At 43.9% G+C, this 23352-nt stretch overlaps 2 protein-coding genes across 2 annotated transcripts; one reads left to right on the top strand and one right to left on the bottom strand.

The window, feature by feature from the left end:
• Positions 1 to 391: 391 nt before the first annotated feature.
• On the top strand, positions 392 to 12724 carry tnpo3 (transportin 3). Its single transcript, XM_073480374.1, has 23 exons — positions 392 to 657; positions 2576 to 2776; positions 4114 to 4187; positions 4338 to 4494; positions 4604 to 4747; positions 4887 to 5062; positions 5142 to 5280; positions 5443 to 5589; positions 6040 to 6147; positions 6279 to 6370; positions 6451 to 6590; positions 6830 to 7021; positions 7341 to 7432; positions 7525 to 7601; positions 7704 to 7764; positions 7906 to 8046; positions 8369 to 8485; positions 9443 to 9537; positions 9626 to 9782; positions 10455 to 10622; positions 10699 to 10811; positions 11713 to 11796; positions 12086 to 12724. Exons 1-22 carry the CDS (start codon positions 538 to 540, stop codon positions 11771 to 11773), a joined length of 2772 nt encoding a protein of 923 aa, XP_073336475.1. The 5' UTR covers positions 392 to 537; the 3' UTR covers positions 11774 to 11796; positions 12086 to 12724.
• A 1448-nt stretch (positions 12725 to 14172) lies between these two features.
• Positions 14173 to 22353, bottom strand: irf5 (interferon regulatory factor 5). Its single transcript, XM_073480639.1, has 9 exons — positions 22166 to 22353; positions 20463 to 20668; positions 17701 to 17887; positions 17243 to 17271; positions 17130 to 17157; positions 16519 to 16857; positions 15449 to 15838; positions 15252 to 15370; positions 14173 to 14804 (listed from the first exon to the last, which is right to left on the bottom strand). Exons 2-9 carry the CDS (start codon positions 20634 to 20636, stop codon positions 14616 to 14618), a joined length of 1455 nt encoding a protein of 484 aa, XP_073336740.1. The 5' UTR covers positions 20637 to 20668; positions 22166 to 22353; the 3' UTR covers positions 14173 to 14615.
• Positions 22354 to 23352: the final 999 nt, after the last annotated feature.

Here is a 23352-nt window from a genome sequence, read left to right as displayed (position 1 = left end):
CGTTGCAATAATCAATGCGGCTGGTGATAAAAGCATTCATTAGTGTCTCTGTACTGGCTTTGGAAAGAGACACAGCACACACTGGTGGATCAATAAGAAACTGTGCATTTTAACAATAATCTGTTAAAATGCATAGGAGTACATTCACACTCCTAATGATTGAAAATTGAGATCTTTTGTATTTTCTTTACTACTATTTTTACAAAGAAAGTTCCGGACTTAAATCGCGTTTAATCATTTCTGTTTGTCATAAACCAGGTAAGCTATAATTAAAAGATATTTTGAATTAAATTCTGCCGATCTGTCCAGAAACAGTTAAATTTACAGATTATTCAATGGAGTTCTGTGTGACGTCCTACCATCATGACAGAGCGGAACTAATGCTCCTGCCGGTGTTTCCTGCCGTGAGAAGATCGTGGTTGCACGCGGGAAGCCTGTGCGAGATGGCGGTCGACACACAGACCGTGTAGGACTCTTTTAGATCGGTTCTGCTGGTGAACTTTCTGCCTTATCGTGTTCGTGCTTCTGACCCGAGCTATGGAGGGAGGCAAACCGAACCTAGCCCTGGTCTACCAGGCGGTCCAGGCCCTGTACCACGACCCGGACCCGGCCGGGAAGGAGCGAGCCTCGGTGTGGCTCGGAGAGCTCCAGAGATCGGTAAGAAAATGGGAGAGGCCGGGAGACCGGAGCGGGGGACCGGTGGTGTGAAGGACTGGGCGCTCTGAGGTGGTCTTCATGTGGTCTGTCTGGACCGGGTCTAGACATTTTACCTGTTTGAAAATGGACAGGTGAACTCAACTGCGCAGTCTCAGAGGAGCTGCCGTTAGCATCACAGCTAAGCTAAGCTAGCTAAATGAATGGATCAAAACACAAAGTGTTAGCTGTATGTGGAGCTTCATGAGCCGTCTGCGCCCCGTTCATGACTCCAACTCTGCCACGGTGACGGTAATTAAAAGACGTTTCCGTGTTTATTAAATGTTCTGCTGGTAAACGGAGCTTCTGTGCTTTAGTCTCTGAGGATTTCAGCAGGCCCGATCTGCTGCACACAGCTAGCTCTGTTAGCATGGTAGCATGGCTAATGTTACTGCTGCAGTAAAGTTTAGTCTCTGACTTCATGTCAAACAGTTAAAGTTAGTAACTGCTGAGTCATGTCTGTCTCTGGCCAACGGGCACGGCGGCCTTTCACCAAACTCTGTTCACGAATGTGACATTTTTACCTGCAGGGGAACTTTCCACCGGTACAAATGATCAGAGTCTGATTCCCTGCACACTGTCAGGTTGATCTGTCGGTGATGAAGTGCAGCGTTATGTTGGTGGATGAAGAATTATTTTCAGATGTTGGTGCTGACGGTACTTTGTATTTAGAAGTGAGTCAAACTGGACTGAGCCTGTTTACATCAGGGCGTGGCTCAGACCGAGACCAGGACTGATGATCAGGTTTCTGTTCAGCGGGTTCAGGAATCCTCACACGTAGTGTTGCCTGGACGAGCTGCTGACATGTTGAGTTATCAGCGTCAGTCCTGAGCCTCTGTCTCTAAACCGTCACGGACTGTGTTGTACCTGCACAGGTAACTGTCCTCAGTCAGGTGTCTGTCCTCACTCAGGGAACCTTGGTCAGGGCTGTGACAGTATGGACTTCTGTTTGTAACCTCAGTAAAAAGGTGATGTAACATTCAAAACATGTAAATGACTAAACAAATGAAACAAGAGGGATGACAGTAACTGTTGCCGTTGGTAACCAGTTCTTTAGGTCTCATGAGTGGAGTCACTGTATAAGATAATAAACAGAACAAACAGCAGAAGGAGCTCCTCTTTCACCCTCTGTCATGTGGAAACATCAGATTTCCTCACAGGAAGTTAAAGTCGCAGCGTCCTGATCAGAGTTCAGTTTTAAGATCATAGCGAGCGTCTCATCTCTCCTGCTGACAGCCAGTCAGGCCAGGAGCCAATCAGAGAGGACGTTGTTCTGCTGTCTGGTGGTTCAACCGACTTCATCAGAGCAGAGAGGGCTCACACTGACCTCTTCATCAGCCTCCTCCTCTTCATCAAAGTCACTTTTATGGTTTGAGCTCATTTTTAGATTAGTTTTATATAAAGTTTATAGTCTGTCGTGTCGTTGCCCCCGGTAACGCTCTGTGAAAAATTATTTGACTGATGAGTTGAATCAAAGTCTTTCTGGAGACTTTGTACAATAAATCCAACACTGAATGTTTCTGTCAGTATTGATGTAAACTGTTGTTGTTATTTGCTCAAATCAGTGATGCCAAAACAAATATAAATTGCAGATGTTACAAAGAAACGCTGATTTATGAGTTGAATGAATGAGTTATGAATAAATGTTTTAATAAAATGAAAGCTGATTTAAATATGAATATTTTTATGTTAATGAAGCCACGCCTCACTTTTAATTATTAAAGGGATACCAGATTATAACGAGGACGGCAGCAGTCCTCTGGTTACTGTCAGAGGAAAGTTTATAATGACTCGTCATAATGTGTGACATCAGCCTGAGGTTCACTGTGAGCTGCTCAGGTGTAAACAGGTGTAATGACATCACTTCCTGTCTTTCCTTCAGATGTATGCATGGGAGATCTCCGACCAGCTGCTGCAGCTCAAACAGGATGTTGAGTCGTGTTATTTTGCTGCTCAGACGATGAAGATGAAGATCCAAACGTCGTTCTACGAGCTTCCCCCTGAGACCCACAATGCACTGCGAGACTCACTGCTGACCCACATCCAGAACCTCAAAGATCTGTCCCCCATCATCGTCACACAGGTAACTGAGCACCTGTTCCTCTGCAGGGAACACAATGTTCTTTCATTAGCAGAGTCGGTGACAAACCTTTAAATAGCTCCACAACCTGAACCTATAAGAACGTTGTGTCTTTGGTGTGAGGTTCCTCCACCGTGACAGAACCATGTCGAGAAAAATGTGACAGCAGGATGTTTATGTTAACTTTAAATCAGGTTCATTAAAAATCCAGGGGGTTCACTCCAGAGCCAGCTCTTCATATCCAGACCTAAAACCAAAACCCAATCAGAGATAACCAGTGTCACTACGGTGGTTAATTATCAACGTTATTTGTGAACGCAGGTGTCTTCATCAGACTGTTGGACCGTCAGCAGTCTGTTCAGCTCCTGTGTAACGAGGCAGCAAACATTTTATTCTGAGCAGTCATGTTTGACAAAAAATCTCAATAACACCTCATAAGTGGAAATATCACTATGTTTAAAATAGATTTTATTATGACGCATCATTTCAAAATATCAAGCCACAAGATTATTACAATGCTGCTTTTTATATAAACAAAATACCAAAAAGGACATGAACAAAAAATAAATAAATAAAAGGAAACCAGAGACCGGCAGAAAGAAAACCTACATCCCTTACCTACAACAACACACCCAATGACCCCCAATCAAGATTCAACTTGTCCTGCAAGATAAGATACCAAAGGTTGCCGAGTTTTGTCCTTAATGAAGGACCGGATCCTCTCAAGGTGGAGTGTATCCATCCATAGTCCATACCACGCCGTTCTGCCACTGTCAGCTTCTGTAGATGTCCCCAAAATTAAATATCGCAATATTTTTTAAAGATAATTTATGTCTGACTTTATCTTATATTTGAATCCATATTGCAGCTCTCTGTCACACTTCAAATTGTCAATCAACTGAATAGAAGCAGCAGAAAGTATTTTTAAATTTGTAGGACACATTTGTTGCTTCAGTTGCTGGTTTTTAACTAAAGAGTGGAGGAAATCAAACTGTTTATCATAACTGATTATAATAATTACAGCAGTGTCAAAACAAAAAGGAAGTTTTCTGAGAATGTCTTTAAAAGTCATTACGGTACATCAGGTTTATTAAACTTGAATTACTTTAATTAAAAGTTACTAAAGTTTATTTCAGGTTCATTAAAGTTTATGTTGAGGTTGGTTGTTGTGACTCAGTAAATGTTGCAAAGACATGAATGTAAACAGATACTTAAATATATGTTTTATTTGTATTAATGCATTAAATCAAACTTGTTGTTTTTCTGACGTGTGTGAACTTTGTTCATCTTGTTTTTATTGATTCTTTGCTGATTTTTTTGTCATCTCTTTTGTGTCTCAGCTCGCTTTAGCCATCGCAGATCTCGCTCTTCAGATGGCCTCGTGGAAAGGATGTGTTCACACTCTCATAGAAAAGTAAGAATTCAGAGAATCACTGAACCAGTGACAAACAGGTGTATATGAGAGTGAAACTAAGTTTCTGAATGTAAAAACAGTGAGTGATCCTTTCTGAAGTCATATTCTCTGACATGTGACTCACCTGTCCATGTCTCCGCCTCCTCTCAGGTACAACAATGACATCAGCTCGATGCCCTTCCTCATAGAGATTCTCACTGTGCTGCCAGAGGAAGTTCACAGTCGATCTCTACGAATTGGAGCCAATCGGAGGACAGAAATCATCGAGGATCTGGCTTACTACTCCAGCACTGTCGTCACGCTGCTGGTCAGGAACATTTCTTGCCTGTTATCTGCCTGTTTTAATCTCTGTCAGCTTTATAATATATATGTTATTCTTTAGTTTGATGCCATCATCTGTTCATATTTAATTTTAGACGACGTGTGTGGAGAAGACGGGGAACGATGAGAAGATGTTCATCAAGGTGTTTCGCTGTTTGGGTAGCTGGTTCAACCTGGGAGTCCTGGACAGTAACTTCATGGCCAGTAACCAGCTGCTCATGGTCCTCTTCCAAGTCCTGGTGAGATTATCGTCCGACAGCTTTACAGAGACGTCTGCCCCCTGTTTACTGACAGGACAGGAAGTGTAAAACTCCATGGGATATTTAACACATGCTGATGTTTCATGATGTTCTCCGTCATGTTCTTCTGTCTCCGCAGCAGAGAGATGAAACTTCCACCAACCTCCACGAGGCTGCGTCAGACTGCGTCTGCTCGGCTCTCTACGCTATAGAAAACGTGGACACCAACATGGCGTTAGCCCTGCAGCTCTTCCAGGGCGTCCTAACGCTGGAGACGGCCTATCACATGGCCGTGGCCCGAGAAGACCTGGACAAGTGAGGGCACACAGGGAACTGGTTCTGATTGTGTTGTTCAGTGTTTGCAGACGCATTTATGTTTGACTTTTGTCCACAGAGTGCTAAACTACTGCAGGATCTTCACAGAACTCTGCGAGACATTTTTAGAAACAACAGTCAGGAGTCCAGGGCAGGGTATGGGAGACCTGAGGACACTGGAGCTGCTGCTGATCTGTGCAGGACACCCTCAGTATGAGGTACCAAAACAACCACGACACCAGCAGTAACAAAAATCCACAACACCCACAGCACCAAATTGACCACAACACCCACAGCACCAACATAACCACAACACCTACAGCACCAAAGTAACAGATTATAATTGTGGTCTTTGTGTCCTGGTCTTTGTTCTGAACCAGGTCGTGGAGATTTCTTTTAACTTCTGGTACCGTCTTGGAGAACATCTGTATAAAATCAATGATGCCGCTCTTCACACCATCTTTAGACCGTACATCCAGAGACTCCTGCACTGTTTGGCCCGACACTGTCAACTTGATCCAGACCACGTAAGTCACCTATCCAACAGAACCACCTCTATCTGATGAAATCCTCAACTTGAACTTTATTAGTCAGTCAGATATCAGGTACAGTGATCTGCCTGTTACATATAAAGTTGTATGTTTGTTTTATTTATTATAAGTTAAACTGACTCCTGTAAGTGATCGATGTAACTGTGAGGATAATACTTCATGAATCTTGACCTTCAGTTTTTTTGTTTTTTTTTATTTTTATTATTTTTTTGGCCTTTGTATGGCTTGATTGATGGGACAGCTTCAGAGAGGTGACAGGAAACAGGATGGGGGGGGGGGGGTGACACGCAGCAAAGGGCCTAGGCCGGACTCGAACCCTGGGCCGCTGCAGCAAGGACAAAGCCTCTGCACATGGGATGCCTGCTCCACCAACTGAGCTAATGGACACCCCCTGACCTTCAGTTTTAACTAGTTTTCACTCAACAGGAGGGAATCCCCGAGGACACCGATGACTTTGGAGAGTTCAGGATGAGAGTCTCCGACCTCGTTAAAGACGTCATTTTTCTTGTTGGATCCATGGAGTGTTTTTCTCAGGTACCTTCAGTTTCAATCCACTGAACAACATAAGACTCATTTGTTTGATCATGTTAATGGGTTCAGTTCTTAAATGTTCTCCTTTGTTGTCGGATGTATTCAACCTTTACAAATCATCTGTTTGTTCTCAGTTATATTCTACGTTAAAAGAAGGGAACCCTTCCTGGGAGGTGACGGAGGCAGTCCTCTTCATCATGGCTGCGATTGCAAAAAGTGTTGACCCGTGAGTGTCTGAGTCACTTTAATGATGTAATATTTAAGGTTATAGTTCTTCCTCCCACTCAGTTTGTGTTTGTCTTCCAGAGAGAACAACCCGACGCTGTCGGAGGTGTTGCAGCAGGTGGTTCTACTTCCAGAAAGCGTCCACATGGCGGTTCGATATACGAGCATCGAGCTGGTCGGAGAGATGAGCGAGGTCGTGGACAGAAACCCCAGATTCCTCGGTACTGTTAATGAGTCCAATTAAAACCTGCAGCTGTGTGTTGTGTGGTTCACACTGATGGTTTCATGGTCTGATCCCAGAAAAAATCATCAGATTCAGAAGTTTGGTTTTCCTTCCAGGTTTTACAATGAGAGAGACATGTTTCTGCTCCTGATTCTTTTTGAGCAGGATTCCTCCTGTGTTTCCTCTTCCTGTCACACCTGGTGTGATCTACCTGTCTGTGTTTCCTCTTGCTGTCAGACCCGGTGTTGAACTACCTGATGAAAGGTCTCCGAGAGAAACCTCTGGCGTCGGCCGCAGCGAAGGCAATCCACAACATCTGTTCAGTGTGCAGAGATCACATGGCTCAACACTTCCAGGGTCTGTTAGACATCGCTCGCTCGCTCGACTCCTTCGCCCTGTCCACTGAGGCTGCCGTAGGACTGCTTAAAGGTATGTTACTACACCTGTAGTACACCTGTGGTGATATCATCAGGTCAGTGCAACCTGCCGGCAGCATAGAAGAGAGAGGCAGCCATGAATCAGCAGATGACATTCATGTTGACGCGTCTTACTCTTCACCTTTTGGTTTAATCTAATTTAATATTTATCTGGTGGGTCTACTTTTCAGTTTTTTTTAAGTCTTTACACTTTTAATTTGATCCATCCGACTCTTCACCTGTCTCACTGTTGGTTCTGATGTCTTGTCACTGAACAAACAGACATAATGCTGTAACTGTAGTCATGGCTTAATTGGGGTTCACCTGTGCAGGTACAGCTCTGGTCCTGGCTCGTCTTCCTCTGGAGAAGATAGCAGAGTGTCTCAGTGACCTGTGTGCTGTTCAGGTGATGGCTCTGAAGAAGGTCAGTGTGTGTTTTTATTTGAATCAGAGTTTTAGAAATGTAAATACATACAATATTTAAACTAAAAGCAAAGTTCATGTTTTTTCTTTCAGCTGCTGGCTGAAGAATCTCCAAACGGTAAATCAGCTGATCCCACAGTCTGGCTCGACAGACTGGCTGTTATCTTCAGGTGAGCTTACCTGTTGTTGTTTTACCTGTTGTCAAATATTATTCAAACTTTATTCAAATCATCAGACAGTGAACACAATCATAACGTTTGTTTTTCCTGCAGACACACAAACCCCATCGTAGAGAACGGACAGACTCACCCATGTCAGAAAGTCATCCAGGAGGTAAATCACCTGAGCTCACCTGAACTCACCTGAGCTTTTCCTGGAACAGTCATTTGAATATTTGCACATAAAATCTCTTTTATCTCTTTTAATGATTAACCTCATTATGTGACCTACGTGTGTCATGTGACTCACCTGTAGATCTGGCCAGTGCTGTCAGAGACTCTAAACACTCATCAGGCTGATAACAGAATCGTGGAGCGATGCTGTCGCTGTCTCAGGTTTGCTGTACGATGTGTCGGGAAAGGCTCCGCCTCCCTCCTGCAGCCACTTGTCACTCAGGTGAGACACATGTAGACTTTTATGCCTGATTGTTACACCTGGACTGTTACACCTGGACTGACACACCTTCTTATCTATGCTGTTTACCTTCAGTGTGTTTATGAGGTTGAATGATTTGTTGTTATTGATCCAGTATCAATAGTTTATTTAGCTGATGTGTAATCAACAGGACTGAGAGCTAATTGGATTGATGATCAATCAGTGATGTTAAAGTCTTATTGATCAGTCACATCTTCTGTTAGTTCAGGTGATAAAAACACAAGTAAATTGTACATGTAGCATTTAATACCTGTTTGTTTGTTTGTTTGTTGGTTGTCATCAGATGGTGAGTGTGTACCAGGTGTATCCACACTCCTGCTTCCTGTACCTGGGTAGCATCCTGGTGGACGAGTATGGCATGGAGGAGGGCTGTAGACAGGGACTGCTCGACATGTTACAGGTAAATATTCCACCTGCCCTCCGGGTAAATTGTCACCTGTAGACCTGGGCAGTATTTCCCACACATAAACTTTACCTGGCTCAGCTGCGCAGGTGTATGAACGGCCGCCAAAGTATATTCAGCGACCATTTTAGTATTTTAATTCTAAATTGTTATCTGTCCGAGAGAACTACGTGTCTGTGTCTGTCTCTCTGTGTCTGTCTCTGTGCTCTGTCTCTCTCTCTGTGTCTGTCTCTGTGCTCTGTCTCTCTCTCTCTGTGTCTGTCTCTGTGCTCTGTCTCTCTCTCTGTGTCTGTCTCTGTGCTCTGTCTCTCTCTCTCTGTGTCTGTCTCTGTGCTCTGTGTCTGTCTCTGTCTCTCTCTTTGTCCTCTGTGTCTGTCTCTCTCTGTGTCTGTCTCTCTCTCTCTGTGTCTGTGCTCTCTGCTCTCTGGATTTAAATCCCTCCTGTGAACACACTGATGTGATGTGTCCTCTCCTGTCTAAAGTTGACCTTCTTGGGTTGCTGTTTTGTAAAAGTTTGTAAGTTCACCTGGTTGTTGTGATGTCATTCAGCACCACGCTGGTTTCCATAGTTTTGATAGGCTGCTTAATTAACGACAAGCTTCCTCCACATGCGGCTCACCTGCTGATGTGAAAACAGAACTGTAGCTGAAAAAATCCAAAACGAGATGTGTGTTTCTGGTGACTGTATAAAACTTAGTGCTGATGAAGAAAGTCAACTGAGACGCACACAAACAGGATGTCACAGACATATGAGGCAACAACCTCCAGTTCAAACTGTTCTGTCTAAAACTAACAGGTTATATTCTTTAAAATATTTTAAATTGTTACCCTGTCATTCTGGGGGAACTCTGTAAACTCACCTGTCCACCACGTACACACGTCCACACACCTGTCTCTGACTGGATGATGATGATGATGATGATGATGATCTCGATCTCGATCTCCCTCCTTCAGGCTCTGTGTATGCCGACCTTCCAGCTGTTGGAGCAGCAGAATGGTCTGAGGAATCATCCGGACACGGTGGACGACCTGTTCAGACTGGCCACCAGGTGATCTGCAGGTTCACCTGAGCAGATGAGATTTATCTGTTGCTGTTTAATTTCCTCTGACGTCTACCTGTCTCACATGTCTGTCCAGGTTTGTCCAGAGGAGTCCTGTCACTTTACTCAGCAGCAGCATCATCGTTCACATCATCCAGTGCGCCATCGCTGCCACCTCATTGGACCATCGAGACGCCAACTGCAGCGTCATGAAGTTTGTCCGAGACCTGATCCACACCGGAGTCGCCAACGACGTGAGTCAACGAAGATCAAAAGATTCAAACTGTCCTCTGTCTCTGTGACAGGAACATGATGAACATGTCTGTCCTCTGTCTCTGTGACAGAAACATGATGAACATGTCTGTCTTCTGTCTCTGTGACAGGAACATGATGAACATGTCTCTCCTCTGTCTCTGTGACAGGAACATGATAAACAAGTCTGTCTTCTGTCTCTGTGACAGGAACATGATAAACAAGTCCGTCTTCTGTCTCTGTGACAGGAACATGATGAACATGTCTCTCCTCTGTCTCTGTGACAGGAACATGATGAACATGTCTCTCCTCTGTCTCTGTGACAGGAACATGATAAACAAGTCTGTCTTCTGTCTCTGTGACAGGAACATGATAAACAAGTCCGTCTTCTGTCTCTGTGACAGGAACATGATGAACATGTCTCTCCTCTGTCTCTGTGACAGGAACATGATGAACATGTCTGTCTTCTGTCTCTGTGACAGGAACATGATGAACATGTCTCTCCTCTGTCTCTGTGACAGGAACATGATGAACATGTCTGTCTTCTGTCTCTGTGACAGGAACATGATGAACATGTCTCTCCTCTGTCTCTGTGACAGGAACATGATGAACATTTCTGTCCTCTGTCTCTGTGACAGGAACATGATGAGCATGTCTGTCTTCTGTCCCTGCAGCACGAGGAAGACTTTGAGGTGAGGAAGCAGCTGATTGGTCAAGCCATGGAGCAGCACGGTCAGCAGCTCGTCACTCAGCTGATGCACTCGTGTTGTTTCTGTCTGCCGCCGTACACGTTGCCCGATGTCGCCGAGGTTCTGTGGGAGGTCATGGTGTTTGATAGACCGGTGAGTATAAACTATAACACCTGGTCAGGTGTGTCACCAGGTGTTACTCAGATGTTTAAACTCTCTTTTATTTCAGACGTTCTGTCGCTGGTTAGAAAACGCTCTGAAAGGTTTACCGAAGGAGACATCAGGAGGAGCTGTGACGGTCACTCACAAACAGCTGACTGACTTCCACAAACAAGTCACCAGGTGAGATCAGGTGACACCTGCAACAACAGAAATGGGCCACATGAGCAACCAGAAACTGACCTTCTCTTTGGCCAAACCAAACGTTATTTTCTCCTCCCTCATTTATCTGTGTTTAACCTGCTCTCTGCAGGTGGCCCAGAAGTCATGTGTGACAGGTGTGAAAGGTTCTGTTAAACATCCGGTTGACTTCACATTACATCTTAAATGTCAACACAAAATAAAACCTTTCAGCTCAGACTCAGTTTAAATGTCAAAGACTGTGTCAATCTGCATTTTGCCTCTTTTATTGATAGCACCAAAGTTTTACCCCCAATTTAATCATCAAATTGATTAATTGTTGGAGGTTTCTGCTTTGTACCGACTGTAATAAAGGAAAGTGAAGTTATGAGGAAAGGCTGGAAGCATTTTAGAATAAGATCAATGAAAAGCTTGAGTGATGACTCACCAGAAGCAATTAGATCTGTGAGGCATTCAGGGACATTTAGAGCCAACGGTAAGACGTTCAGGGACATGTTGAACATGATGGGACGTGTAGGTCTTATCAGCGGCCCAAGGCGACTGACAGGTTTCTGTTGAGACTCGTCGACCTAAATGTGGAACGCAGAAAAACTGGAGTCTTCACGGTGAGTTCAGACTTGTCCAGGAATCAGACAACATCTGAGCATTGAGGAACTCACCTGAACAGACTAAACTACAGCAGAGTGAATGTTTTACCATTCATCTGACAGCTTGGTAGGAAAAATAGTCCTGAAATTAAACAGTTACTGGGAGAAGAAAATCATAGAGGAACCAAACCAAAAAACAAATGTCACAGAACTGAACAGTAAATGCCACAGAGACGACTATCTGTAACCATGGTAACTACTGGTGTGTGTTAATGTTTGTTTCCTCTTCTCGTTAGTGCTGAGGAGTGTAAACAGGTGTGCTGGGCCATCAGAGAGTTCACCAGACTGTTCCGATAGCTGCAACCTTCACACAACACCAGGTAACTCTTCGCACAACACCAGGTACTACTCACACACCAGGTAACTGTTCACGTTGTGAATAAGATACCTGACAAATGTCCATCGGTGAGACATTGTGTCCCTAATAAACTCAGTCTGTTGAAAAATTCAACATTTCTTACACATTATTTCGTTTCATCCAACACTGGAAATGTTACAATGCTGTTTATATTTTCAGTCAGTGATGATGTTAGTGCTCAGAGTCTGAGATGTAAAACCAATGACGGCAGGTCAATGAACGTCAAGGCTAAATAATTTTTCTTTCTTCAGGTTAAATCTTTTGTTGACCAACATTCAGAGGTGACGGCAAAAAGCTGCGACTGCAGACGAGGATCCAAAGGGACGAGATGAAGATGATGAAGATGGAGGAGGGACTTTGAATGTGAAACAGGACGAATCACTCTGAAGGACTGACTGAGTGAAGACTGACTGGACAGAGTCCTCTACCCCGACCCCCAACCTCACCTGACCTCACCTGCAGCAGGTGTCAGGTGGGCGGGGTCGGGTCCAGCAGGTGGGCGGGTCAGGACGAGGAGGAGTTCACTAAGTGAAGTGATGCGGATCAGTCCTGTTGGATCTTCATCAGTAATCGATCGTAGGACGTGCCTGGTCAACAGTTTTTAAGAGAAGATTTATTTTTGGGACTTTGGTCGTGATGTTTTTTGTCCGTGCCATAAAAAGAGCCAAAAGATTTCCCATGATGCTCTTGGCTGAGCGGCTGCCTGTGGAGGCCTAATGCTGGAGGATTTGACGTCACCTTTGACCTTTTTAACTTTGGTTGAATTTTAGTTGTTTTTCCACAAAGTGAGACAGAGAGAACTCTGGGTAATGAGACGGAGAGACTGAAACCATGACATCATCGGTGATGTAGCCTTGTTGTAAACAATAAAAAAACAACTGAAACAACAACGTTTGATATAGTGCTTAAATTGTCCTGTTAGAGACCGTCCAATTGGCAGTGTCTCTGTGCAGACTTAACTGAAGCTGCTGCAGCTCATCAGGTGTGATGTTACCCAAACATGTATCTGGAGGTGTGAATGTTAACTAGACAAACGTGTTTCAGGTGATTGTTAACCAAACATTTATCAGGTGATGTGAATGTTAACTACACAAACGTGTATAAGGTATGATTGTTAACATTCACACCACCTGATAAATGTTTGGTTAACTAGACAAACGTGTATCAGGTGTGACTGTTAACTAAACATTTATCGGGAGGTGTGAATGTTAATCAAACATTTCTCAGGAGGTGTGAATGTTAACTTCCACACCTCCTAATGAATGATTGGTTAAGTTGAGGGTGGAACAGGTCATTGCTGCCCCCTGTGGTCGATGAAGAAAAATTCAGCAGCTGTAATCCTGAACATCTTACATTCACGTGTAAACACTTCGGCTTTGGATCATGTAGGGAGTATTTGAGGTAAAACTGAATATATGGCGTTCTTTGAATGTCTTTGGACTGCAGCAAGCAGTTCTCTTTATTATTGTTCAGTGTCCCTCAGTGAGGAGCAGGTCTGTATGACATCAGCTGCTGGTCTCAGACTGGATGCTGATCGGTGTACGGTGGCCTTCAGCAGCAGCTGAAACTGTAAATATGTTGATTTAGAGTCACTAAGACCTTTTTCATGGCAGCTACACGGACATGAAATGGAAGGTAAACACAGGTTTAATTAATGACAATGAAGGTTGCGTTCCATTTAGTGTGGCGGAGACTTTCTAGTGAGCCAACATGAATACTAGCAGCACCTTGACCCTGTTTGACCTGAATGGAACAGAATCTTAATTAGTATCATTGGTAACACCTGTGTTTAGCCTACTGTGTGATGTCAAACTGGCTGCTGTGAAAAAGGGTTATTACTGTCAGACTGCAGGAAGTCTTGAACCAATCAAATCTGAGCATCAGGTGTTTTAACTTCACTCACTAATCCGACACCGGTGATGTCATCATGAAAGCTCCATCCTGGTGGAGTGAGAATTGTGATCAAACTGGTTTCTGTTTATCGTCACCTGATACACAGACCTGAACCAGCAGAGTCCAGATCTGAAATCCTGAACCAAAGGACAGAAACTTGACCCTCATTTATAAGACTGTTCTCCAGATCCATAATTGAACTTTGTTTCAGATCATTTCTGACGGTGTGTTTATGATCGTAAAGGTTCAACAGGTTCTAAGAATAATTTGTCTAAACTGACTGCACCTACTCGCAACCTCCTCCTGTACTGCAGCACAGCTTCAGTTCAGTCAGGAACAACCGTGGACCAAAGAGAAGGTAGGTCATAAGTCTAAAGTCATCAAAGAATCTGGACTGTTGAGGATCTCATGTCACCTCCCTGCTGATTAAAAACCACAGCTGATGTATGAAAGAATACTGCAGCGGTGTTTATTGACATCCTGAATACACTCAGAATAATACACTCTTACAAGAATACACTCTTTCAGTTTGTTCTCACTGAACACGATAACATCTGTTTGAATCAGAAGAATCAGGTGCTCAGGATCAAACTGAAGTTCTCTTCAGCTGCAGTGGGGACATCAAAACATAAAACAATAAACCTGTTGGGATGGTTTATACATATCATCATCATCATCATCATCATCATCATCATCATCATCATCATCATCATCATCATCAATCTGTTCAAAACCTATAGACAGATTCAGAAGAAACGATCAGAGCAGCATTGTTCATTAAAAGCAGTCCACTCTTTAATACTAACTGGCTGAAGAGGAGGTGGGATGCTGGTGGTGTCAGGTCCTCCTGAACCTGGAGTCCTGATGATGATGTCAGGTTCCTGGTGTTCAGGGGACATTGGGGGTCCAGGGCCCCTGGATGTGTTGGCTCTGCAGGAGCCTCTGCAGCTCCTTGAACTGCTCCACCGTCTGGTCCTTCACGTCGGGGTTTGAGATCTGCAGGCGGATGCTGTCTGTGGACCAGCTGAGTTCTCCAGAGAACATCTCCGTCAGGATCCGAGCCACAACTGGGACCACCTGAGGACAACCCGAACCACGTTAAAACTGGACTACCAGAACCAGAACCAGGTTAATACTGGATGATGAGAACCATGTTACTCATCGTTTACATCTAAAAACATCAGAATTTGTGTCCTACATGTTTTAACAGCCAATTTATTTGATTTAAAACCACTTCCAGGTTTGTTGTTGGTCATGATTACAAAATTGTTACACGTTTCTTAAAAACAATTTAAAACATAATGGCTGAGGAGGAGTCCATAATCAGGAGTGAGTGGACACTTGTCAGGTGTTATCCCTCTCTTTGATCAGTAGAAATTCGCCATTTTTTAAAAGTAGCACATTGTCACACAGAAAAATAAATCATGTTTAGAGATAAAACTTTTGATGTGTCGATAATCATTTCATAATCACATCGTCGCCCTAAGTCGAGTCATAAGGTAACCTGGCGTCACCTGAACGCACCTGGACGACAATGAGTTTCTTCTCTTTGGGCTTCTTGTCAGGCCAGTCCTCCCCGAAGCAGAAGGTGATATCGAAGGGTGGAGGGTTCTGAGCTTCACCTCTCTGGAACAGGATCAGTCCTGTGGACAGGAGAACAGTACATCATCAGGTCCGGAGAAAAACGTTCAGAAGCTCCTGCCTGCTCTCTGATTGGTCACCTTGCAGGAAGTCGTTTAGGCTGAACACTTTGATCTTCCTCTCCCTCTCCATCGGGTTTGGTGGACCCTGTTCGGGCATGCCTGGTCCGGACCAGAACACTTTACACTGACAGAGCCGGACAGCATAGATGTCCTGCTCCCAGATCTCCAGGATCAGACCACGGTCCATCACATCTAGCAGGGCCTCAGTGTAGAACCGCTGCTTCTGGTTCTGGATCTCAGATGTGCCCGGGAACAGGACCTGCTGCAGGGTGACAGGTCCAAACAGGTCCACCTGCTCCGGGGTCGGCTCCAGGTGTCCGTAGTACAACCGGCAGCCCTGAGGGTTACTGACGGTCAGAGAGCCCATCGTTCGGCCCCGGTACTGGAATTTCAGGTCTAGATCTGTTACTACGGCAACACAGAGGGGACAGTTAGCATATCTGTTACAATGGCAACAGGCCCAGGTCCAGAACCTGTTCCACCATCCACCACACCTGCTTCACTGTGAGCCACCAGGTGGGCATGACGTCCAGGTGATCCTTAGGTAAACCTGCTGCTTCAGTCACCTGGACCTCGAGCCAGGTGAGTAACACTGAGGCTCTTCTGATGGAGCAAGGCTGCGGTGTCATGGATCCCTCTGTTTTCTTGTAAGACCTGCCCTACTACTCCTCTGATTGGTTGGCTTCATTGGTTTGGTGAACGCTCACAGTATCTGGTTGTTCCTGAGATTTTGTTGTTTTGATTGGTCGGTTTATGGGCTGTAGTTTCCTGGTAAACACACCTCCTCCTTCTGTCCGCTGCTCCTCCTCCTCTGGAGCTGCACTTTGCTACCCAACTGTCTCTGGACTTGTTAACTAGACAATCAGTTGAACTCTGCTGCTTATCTCATGGTTGTGCCGGACCACAAAGCCGTTGTGGCTTTTGTCATACAAAAACACAAGCCAATCAGAGGCTGAGTAGAGCGGGTCTTGAAAGAAAACCAGAAGGAGGCTAGCAGTTTCCCTCTGCTTCCAGTCTTTGTGCTAAGATAGGCTAAAACTTCTGGCATGTTGAACCAATCAGCACGAGAGGTCAGAGGTGTTACTCACGTGGGATGCTGCTCAGCAGGTCGTACTTGCAGGGTTGGTGGTTCTGACCATCTGTCTGGTTCTGGGCGCCCCCCATGCTGCTGGCTTCCATCAGGGCCGGCTCGGGGGCAGCAGAGGCAGCAGAGGGGGGCAGAGGATTCAGGTCCTGGAGTCCGTTAGAGAGTCCTGCAGGATGGGTCATGGGGAGGTCTGAGGTCATGGAGACGACTCGTTCTGGGAGCAGAGGGATCGGGATCACCTGAGGAGGTCCAAATGTCCCTCCGGTGGACAGACTGAACTGACTGATGTCTGAACGAACTGTGAAGGAGCTGAAGGAGGCGGGGTCACTGTTCCTAGGGTCTGAGGAGACATGACATCATCACATTACATCGTCAGGCTCCAGATCTGGTTCCTCAGATTCGGCAGTGTCGACAACTCAACTTTCACCAGACTGAACGTAAAAATGCTCAGATCAATAACACGTTCAGATTAATAACAGGTTCAGATCAGTAACAGGTTCAGATTAATAACAGGTTCAGATTAATAACAGGTTCAGATCAATAACAGGTTCAGATTAATAACAGGTTCAGATTAATAACAGGTTCAGATCAATAACAGGTTCAGATACTCACTGATTGAGAGCTCCATCAGATTCGGCATCTGAGAATTAAAAAGATTTGACTTGTTGAGTCGTTCAGGTGATTAAAATATGAATGTTTGTATTTTTGATCTTTTTCTTCCTCACCTCCTCACCATCATCATCATCACCAGCATCTGAAACAAAAAACAAACCAATCAGACGTCAGAAAACTGAAAACAAACCAATCAGATGTCAGGAACAATCAATGAGTTCATGACATAAATAAAAGTAATTTCCAGGAACTGAAAGATAAAACTCTTTAACTGAGTTTAAAACCCTGTGACACTCGTCAGCAACATTCATTACAGATGTTTTAATTCTTCAGTTTTCTAAAGAAACTCAAAGTTTTTAAATCTGAGTTTACATATGCTAGTAGCATGCTAATGCTAACAGTTAGCGTGTTGCTTCATCATAATGTATCAGATCAAACTGATCACTGACATATTGATCAGTCAGACAAACTGATCAGTATTCATCAGGTTCCTTTAGAATCAATGAGACCTCAGTGTGTTAGCTACAGTCCTGTTCACCTGTTTGACATCACTCCAGGTGAGTGTCCTCACCTGTATTCCCGGGCTGCTCACACACTTCGTAGATTTTATATGGTTGAACTGGCGTCTCCTTCGTTCCGTCATATTTCAGCTGAAACTCTCGACTTTTGTTCAGAGCACAGCGAAGGTTCGCTTTCCACTTCGCCGGGTCGGGTTCATCCACACCTTCCTGATATTTACCTGTCTCCAGAGCCCATGCCTGCAAGACACCAAGCAGGGCTCACAAACCATATTCACATTCACACAAAGGCTGCCTGTCAGATATGAAAAAAGGGTTTACTAAAACACTGTACATTTTCATTAAGGCTGGATTCACATTGGATCCACCGATGCGGCGAAAACATAGGGTTTCCATTCATTTTAATGCGGGCTGCATGGGGTTCTGCAAAAAAACGCTGCGGGCTGGGGCGGAAAAGTTAAAGCTGACTCAACTTTTGGAGAAATGAGCCCGACGTCACGATCTGCTGGCCAGTCACTTAAGCTGGTAATCAGACTATGACTGAAGCCACAGAGTGTAAAGTGTCCTGTGTATTCACTCAGTTTGGCTTCATGCACCAGTTTAAAACACATCTGTGGATGCTGACAATCACTATAGGATCGGCATGTTCAATCTACTGTGGCAGAGACATGACCAGAGATCATAAACAGAGTAGAACGGGTCAGTACCAGGACGTGTTATTTAGCATGGATAAACACTACAGAGGGAACACAGCAGACATTTCTCTGTGTAGCGTTAAGTTTCACTTTCACTTCGGTTCGGTCTTGTGCCCCAGTTTAAAACGCAGTAATGATCTGCTTCATCCTGGTTGATACTTTTAATCTGTCGATGAGGACAAACAATCACTAGTAGGACCAGCATGCTAGTAGCACAACAACATAGCAGCTTCGTCTTTCGGCAAACTGATCAGCGGGGGGTCCCCAACACGTCACACACACGGACCACGGAGTGAAACTCCCACACCGCCGCATCAACCTGCACCAAAATAAAACGTGATGAAACCCGTCAAAATAAAACTTCATGAAAACCTGTCAAAATAAAATGTAACGAAACCCGTAAAATGTTTTTTTCTATTTTTACATGTAGAAGACTACATGCGACTAAACCGTTGCAACGTATCCAGAATGCTGCAGCGTGCCTTGTTTTCAATCTACCCAAATTCTCCCATGTGACCCCCCTCCTCCGCGACCTCCACTGGCTTCCTGTTGCGGCCCGCATCAGATGCAAGACCATGGTGCTGGCCTTCAAGGCCATCAGTGGAACTGCACCCGTCTACCTCCAAACACTTGTCAGACCTCACAGCCCAGCACAAGCACTTCGCTCCACTACATCAGCTGGCCGACTGGTACCACCATCGCTGAGAGCAAACAAAGGCTGCCCAGCAAAGTCGCGACTCTTCTCTGTTCTGGCACCTCAGTGGTGGAACGAACTCCCAACCAATGTCAGGACCACAGAGTCACTCGCCATCTTCTGCAAAAGACTCAAGATTTACTTGTTCAGACTTCACCTCGACCCCGCATAGCATGACTCCCTCCCCAACCCCAACCCCCCCCCCCCCCCCCCCCAAAAAAAAAAAATCATATGCACTTGTATGTTCTTATCTTTAGCACTTACATCATAACAATTATGTACTTATGGTATCCATGATAAATAGCAGCTACTTTGCTCAGATGAGGGCTTGAAAATTGTTTCTATCTTTTCTACTTTATTGACGGTGATATGTTGTGGTTTCTTTCTTGTGATAAATGTACTTATTGTAAGTCGCTTTGGACAAAAGCGTCTGCTAAATGCCCTAAATGTAAATGTAAATGTAGAAGAGATATAACATGCTCATCAGTGAGCTAGGTTTACTGTTTCCTGTTTCCAGTCTGAATGCTAGGCGTATCAGTTATTTATCAGCTATATTGAAATTAAAACTGATAATATGAAGCCAAATTGTTTTATTGACGAGTGCAGCATGCAAACAGAACATGTCGTCAGTGTGTGAACGTTTTTTACTTCTTCAGAGAAAAACAACACGATTGTTTCACAAGAACTCAGAAACGAGAGACTACAAAATATGAAATCATTGTCTTTGTTAGTCTGACCGTCAGCTGTGATAAACTGCAGGTTAGAATTGATAACATTTAAAATATATAAAACACAAACATGAGACATTATCAGTTAATAAAACTCCAAGTGGTTTCTCTTACAGACAGGAAGTGAATTCAATCTGAGCTCTCAGAGAAGAAGAGTCCACTAAATGTTGAACTGCCCCTTTAAATATCAAACTGGTCACATATTACAGGAAGTCTGATAGAAAAGTGTCAGAGGATCATTTTTAATGAAACCTGTTCAGTCTGAAGGAAAAGCAGAAGCAGTGAAAGAGGAAGTGACATCATCAGCAGTACAGTTCAGTGAGGAGCCAATCAGCATGAAGTTACACAAGCTGTGAAACAGGAAGTGGAGGAAGTCACACAGTTCCTTCTTCTTCATGGCTTTCTGTTGGTCTGATGATGAGTTTCATCACAACTTCTCCTTCAAACACAAACTGAACATTTTCAATTTGACTTCAGCTGCAGATCAGAACACTTTCACTTCCTGCCTGATTCATAAATATAACTTTTAATTAAAGAGTGAAGTAACTTCCTGTTTAAATACACTCAATCAGTTCACAGACAGCCGACTCACTTTGACGTTATTGATCACTTAAAAACAAACTGTTTGAATATGGACCGATCAGACGAGACCGAGAATCAAACAGGATGTTGTTGAGAGGTCAGAGGTCACCGCTCACCTTGAAGATGGTGTTCTCGTCGTCGGACGCTGGCGTGTGGCGCGTGGCGTGTTTCCAGGGGATCTGGAAGAGTCGGTGGTCTGGACTGAGCCACTGGAGACCAGGATACCTGCCGCTGTTCACCTGAGCCAACAACCAGGGCTTCAGACGGATCCTCCGAGGCTGCACGCTCATACTGGGAAGACACTGGGAACACTGGGAGGAGACTGGAGAACAGGGTTATGTTGAAGCGAGTAAAGATTTTGTCTTGACACATAATTGAAGCTTTGAACTGTTTTAAATTATATTTAAAAGGAACAGTTCACCCAAAAAATTAATTCAGTCATCATCTGTTCACCTCAGTGCTGATGGTGGGTCAGGTCATCCCGAGATCCCAAACTGATGTGAAAAGACGTTAATTACACCTTTTATTAAGCTGAAATCTTCACTTCAGAGCGACGTACGTCGAGGGTGTAAATAATATCTCCTCAGATCAGGTTGTGATCTCGTCTCTCCTGCAGACTGTGATCACAGCAGACGAGCTGTATGGAGACATCTGATGTTTTAAATCAAGTCTCCAGCTGCTTCAGCTGTTCAGCAGAACGCTGCAACTCTGTTTTACTGTGAAGCTCCAGAAATGTTCTGTGGACTACAAGACTTCACCTGACTTTATATCATCAGGAGGAGATGATGACTGAGCCTGACTTTATATCATCAGGAGGAGATGATGGCTGAGCCTGACTTTATATCATCAGGAGGAGATGATGGCTGAGCCTGACTTTATATCATCAGGAGGAGATGATGGCTGAGCCTGACTTTATATCATCAGGAGGAGATGATGACTGAGCCTGACTTTATATCATCAGGAGGAGATGATGGCTGAGCCTGACTTTATATCATCAGGAGGAGATGATGGCTGAGCCTGACTTTATATCATCAGGAGGAGATGATGGCTGAGCCTGACTTTATATCATCAGGAGGAGGTGATGGCTGAGCCTGACTTTATATCATCAGGAGGAGATGATGACTGAGCCTGACTTTATATCATCAGGAGGAGATGATGGCTGAGCCTGACTTTATATCATCAGGAGGAGATGATGACAAATGGAGTTTGTTTAAAGTGACTACGAGGAATTTTTCAGTCTTTATGAAACAGTCTGTGATTCCTGCAAAGATTATAAATGACCTTTATATAGTTCTTATTAATGCTTCGGGTCCGATCAAATGTATCATATATAAAATCACATATCAATACATTTCCTCCATCCTGCGGTCTCTCTGTCACTCTCTCCCAAAACAAATGCACGCGCCGTCATCTTCACAGATCGGACAGCTTGTGTCCAAAAGAATCAACAAAACTTTAAAGTTCAAAAATATAATTAAATATAAAAATGTTTTTCTAAAATATAAATCTTCTAAATGACTCTTAAAACAGACACAAAGACACAGATCATCAGTTAGTTCAGGTGAGTGACTCAGACCCATCTGTTTGTGTCGATCTGCAGTTTAAATAAAGTTTTTTTTTTTTTTTTTTTACTTCAACATGTTTTTGTTCCTTAAAGGTTTTGGGAAGTCCTTGAGTCAGTCATGGGACCAGACCAGACCAGAACCCATCAAAAACTGAATCAATAATCAATCAGAGAGACTCAGATCATGACGTCAGGGGCGTTTCAACTTTCTGAACACTAACGCGCGCGCGTGTGTGCACTGATTGATGGACTCACCTGGTCCTGGTCCTGGTCCCGGTCCTGCCGGTGACTCTGCGCTCCGTGAGTCGTTTCACAGCCGCGTGCTCACGTCTTAACCGTCAGCAGCGTCACCGTGACGTAAATAAACAAATCAAACAAACAAACAAACAAACAGCGCGAGCCGCCGACACAGTGAGGCTGATCAGAGGAACTGTGACGGAACTACTTCCTGCCAGACTGACAAAATAAAAGCTTCAGTCACTCAGTCATGACGAAATTAAGGCACGTGGTTACCTACTTCCTGTCAGACACACAAAATAAAAGCAGGTGTAAACAGTAGAAACATGCTGTAAGTACTGAACAGATGACGTATAAATATAAATACTGCAGTATAAATACACAGATACAGTAGAAGTATTAAAAACCTGTGGGTTAGGGTTAGAGTTGGGGCTCAGGGGTAGAGCCAGCGTCTTGTTATCGGAAGGTCGCTGGTTCAATTCCCCTGGTCCACATGTCAAAGCGTCCTTGGGCAAGATACTGAACCCCAAACTGCTCCTGATATGCTGGTCGGCACCTTGCATGGCAGCTACTGACATCAGTGTATGTATGTTTGAACATACTACTGTAAGTCGCTTTGGACAAAAGCGCCTGCTAAATGTAATGTAAATGTTCTCTGATTGGCTGAAAATTCTTGGTCATTATGAAGAAGAGGTTAAAGTTAAACATTATTAAATTTAAGTTATTAAACAGGTACAGTATTTTTTAAATACTTAAACTAATAGATTAATCCTGCTTCACTTGTTCAGCTCTTTATTATCACAAATGTAAACATATTTTAAATTTAGAAACATCTGCTGTTAATTTTGAGTTTATTCAGCTGCTGATGTTTATGTGGGTCAAAGGTCAACAGTCGACTAATCAGAGCTGCTGTTACTCAACAGCGGCCACAGCCAGTTTTTATGAACTAAAGTCTTGAAAATATTCTTTTGTTTAAAATCAGTCTTTTATTGTGAAGGAGTGTCAGGTAGTTTCTTGTTTGTTCCTCTCTGCAGTTTTTTTCCTTCCTTCCGCTGAACACCAGAAACTAAAGTTTGTTTCATTTTCACAACAAAAATAACAAAAAAACTAAACGAATAACTGACAAACAGAAACTTTCTGTTTAAAATCTCAATATTCTAAATATCAGTGTTTTGAATGAGAATTTCAGATGTCATCAGATGTTA

Source organism: Pagrus major, chromosome 14 (assembly GCF_040436345.1).
Source record: "Pagrus major chromosome 14, Pma_NU_1.0".
NCBI lineage: Eukaryota > Metazoa > Chordata > Actinopteri > Spariformes > Sparidae > Pagrus > Pagrus major.
The sequence above is the reverse complement of the archived record's forward strand: the minus strand, read 5'-3'. Positions and strand labels throughout refer to the sequence as shown.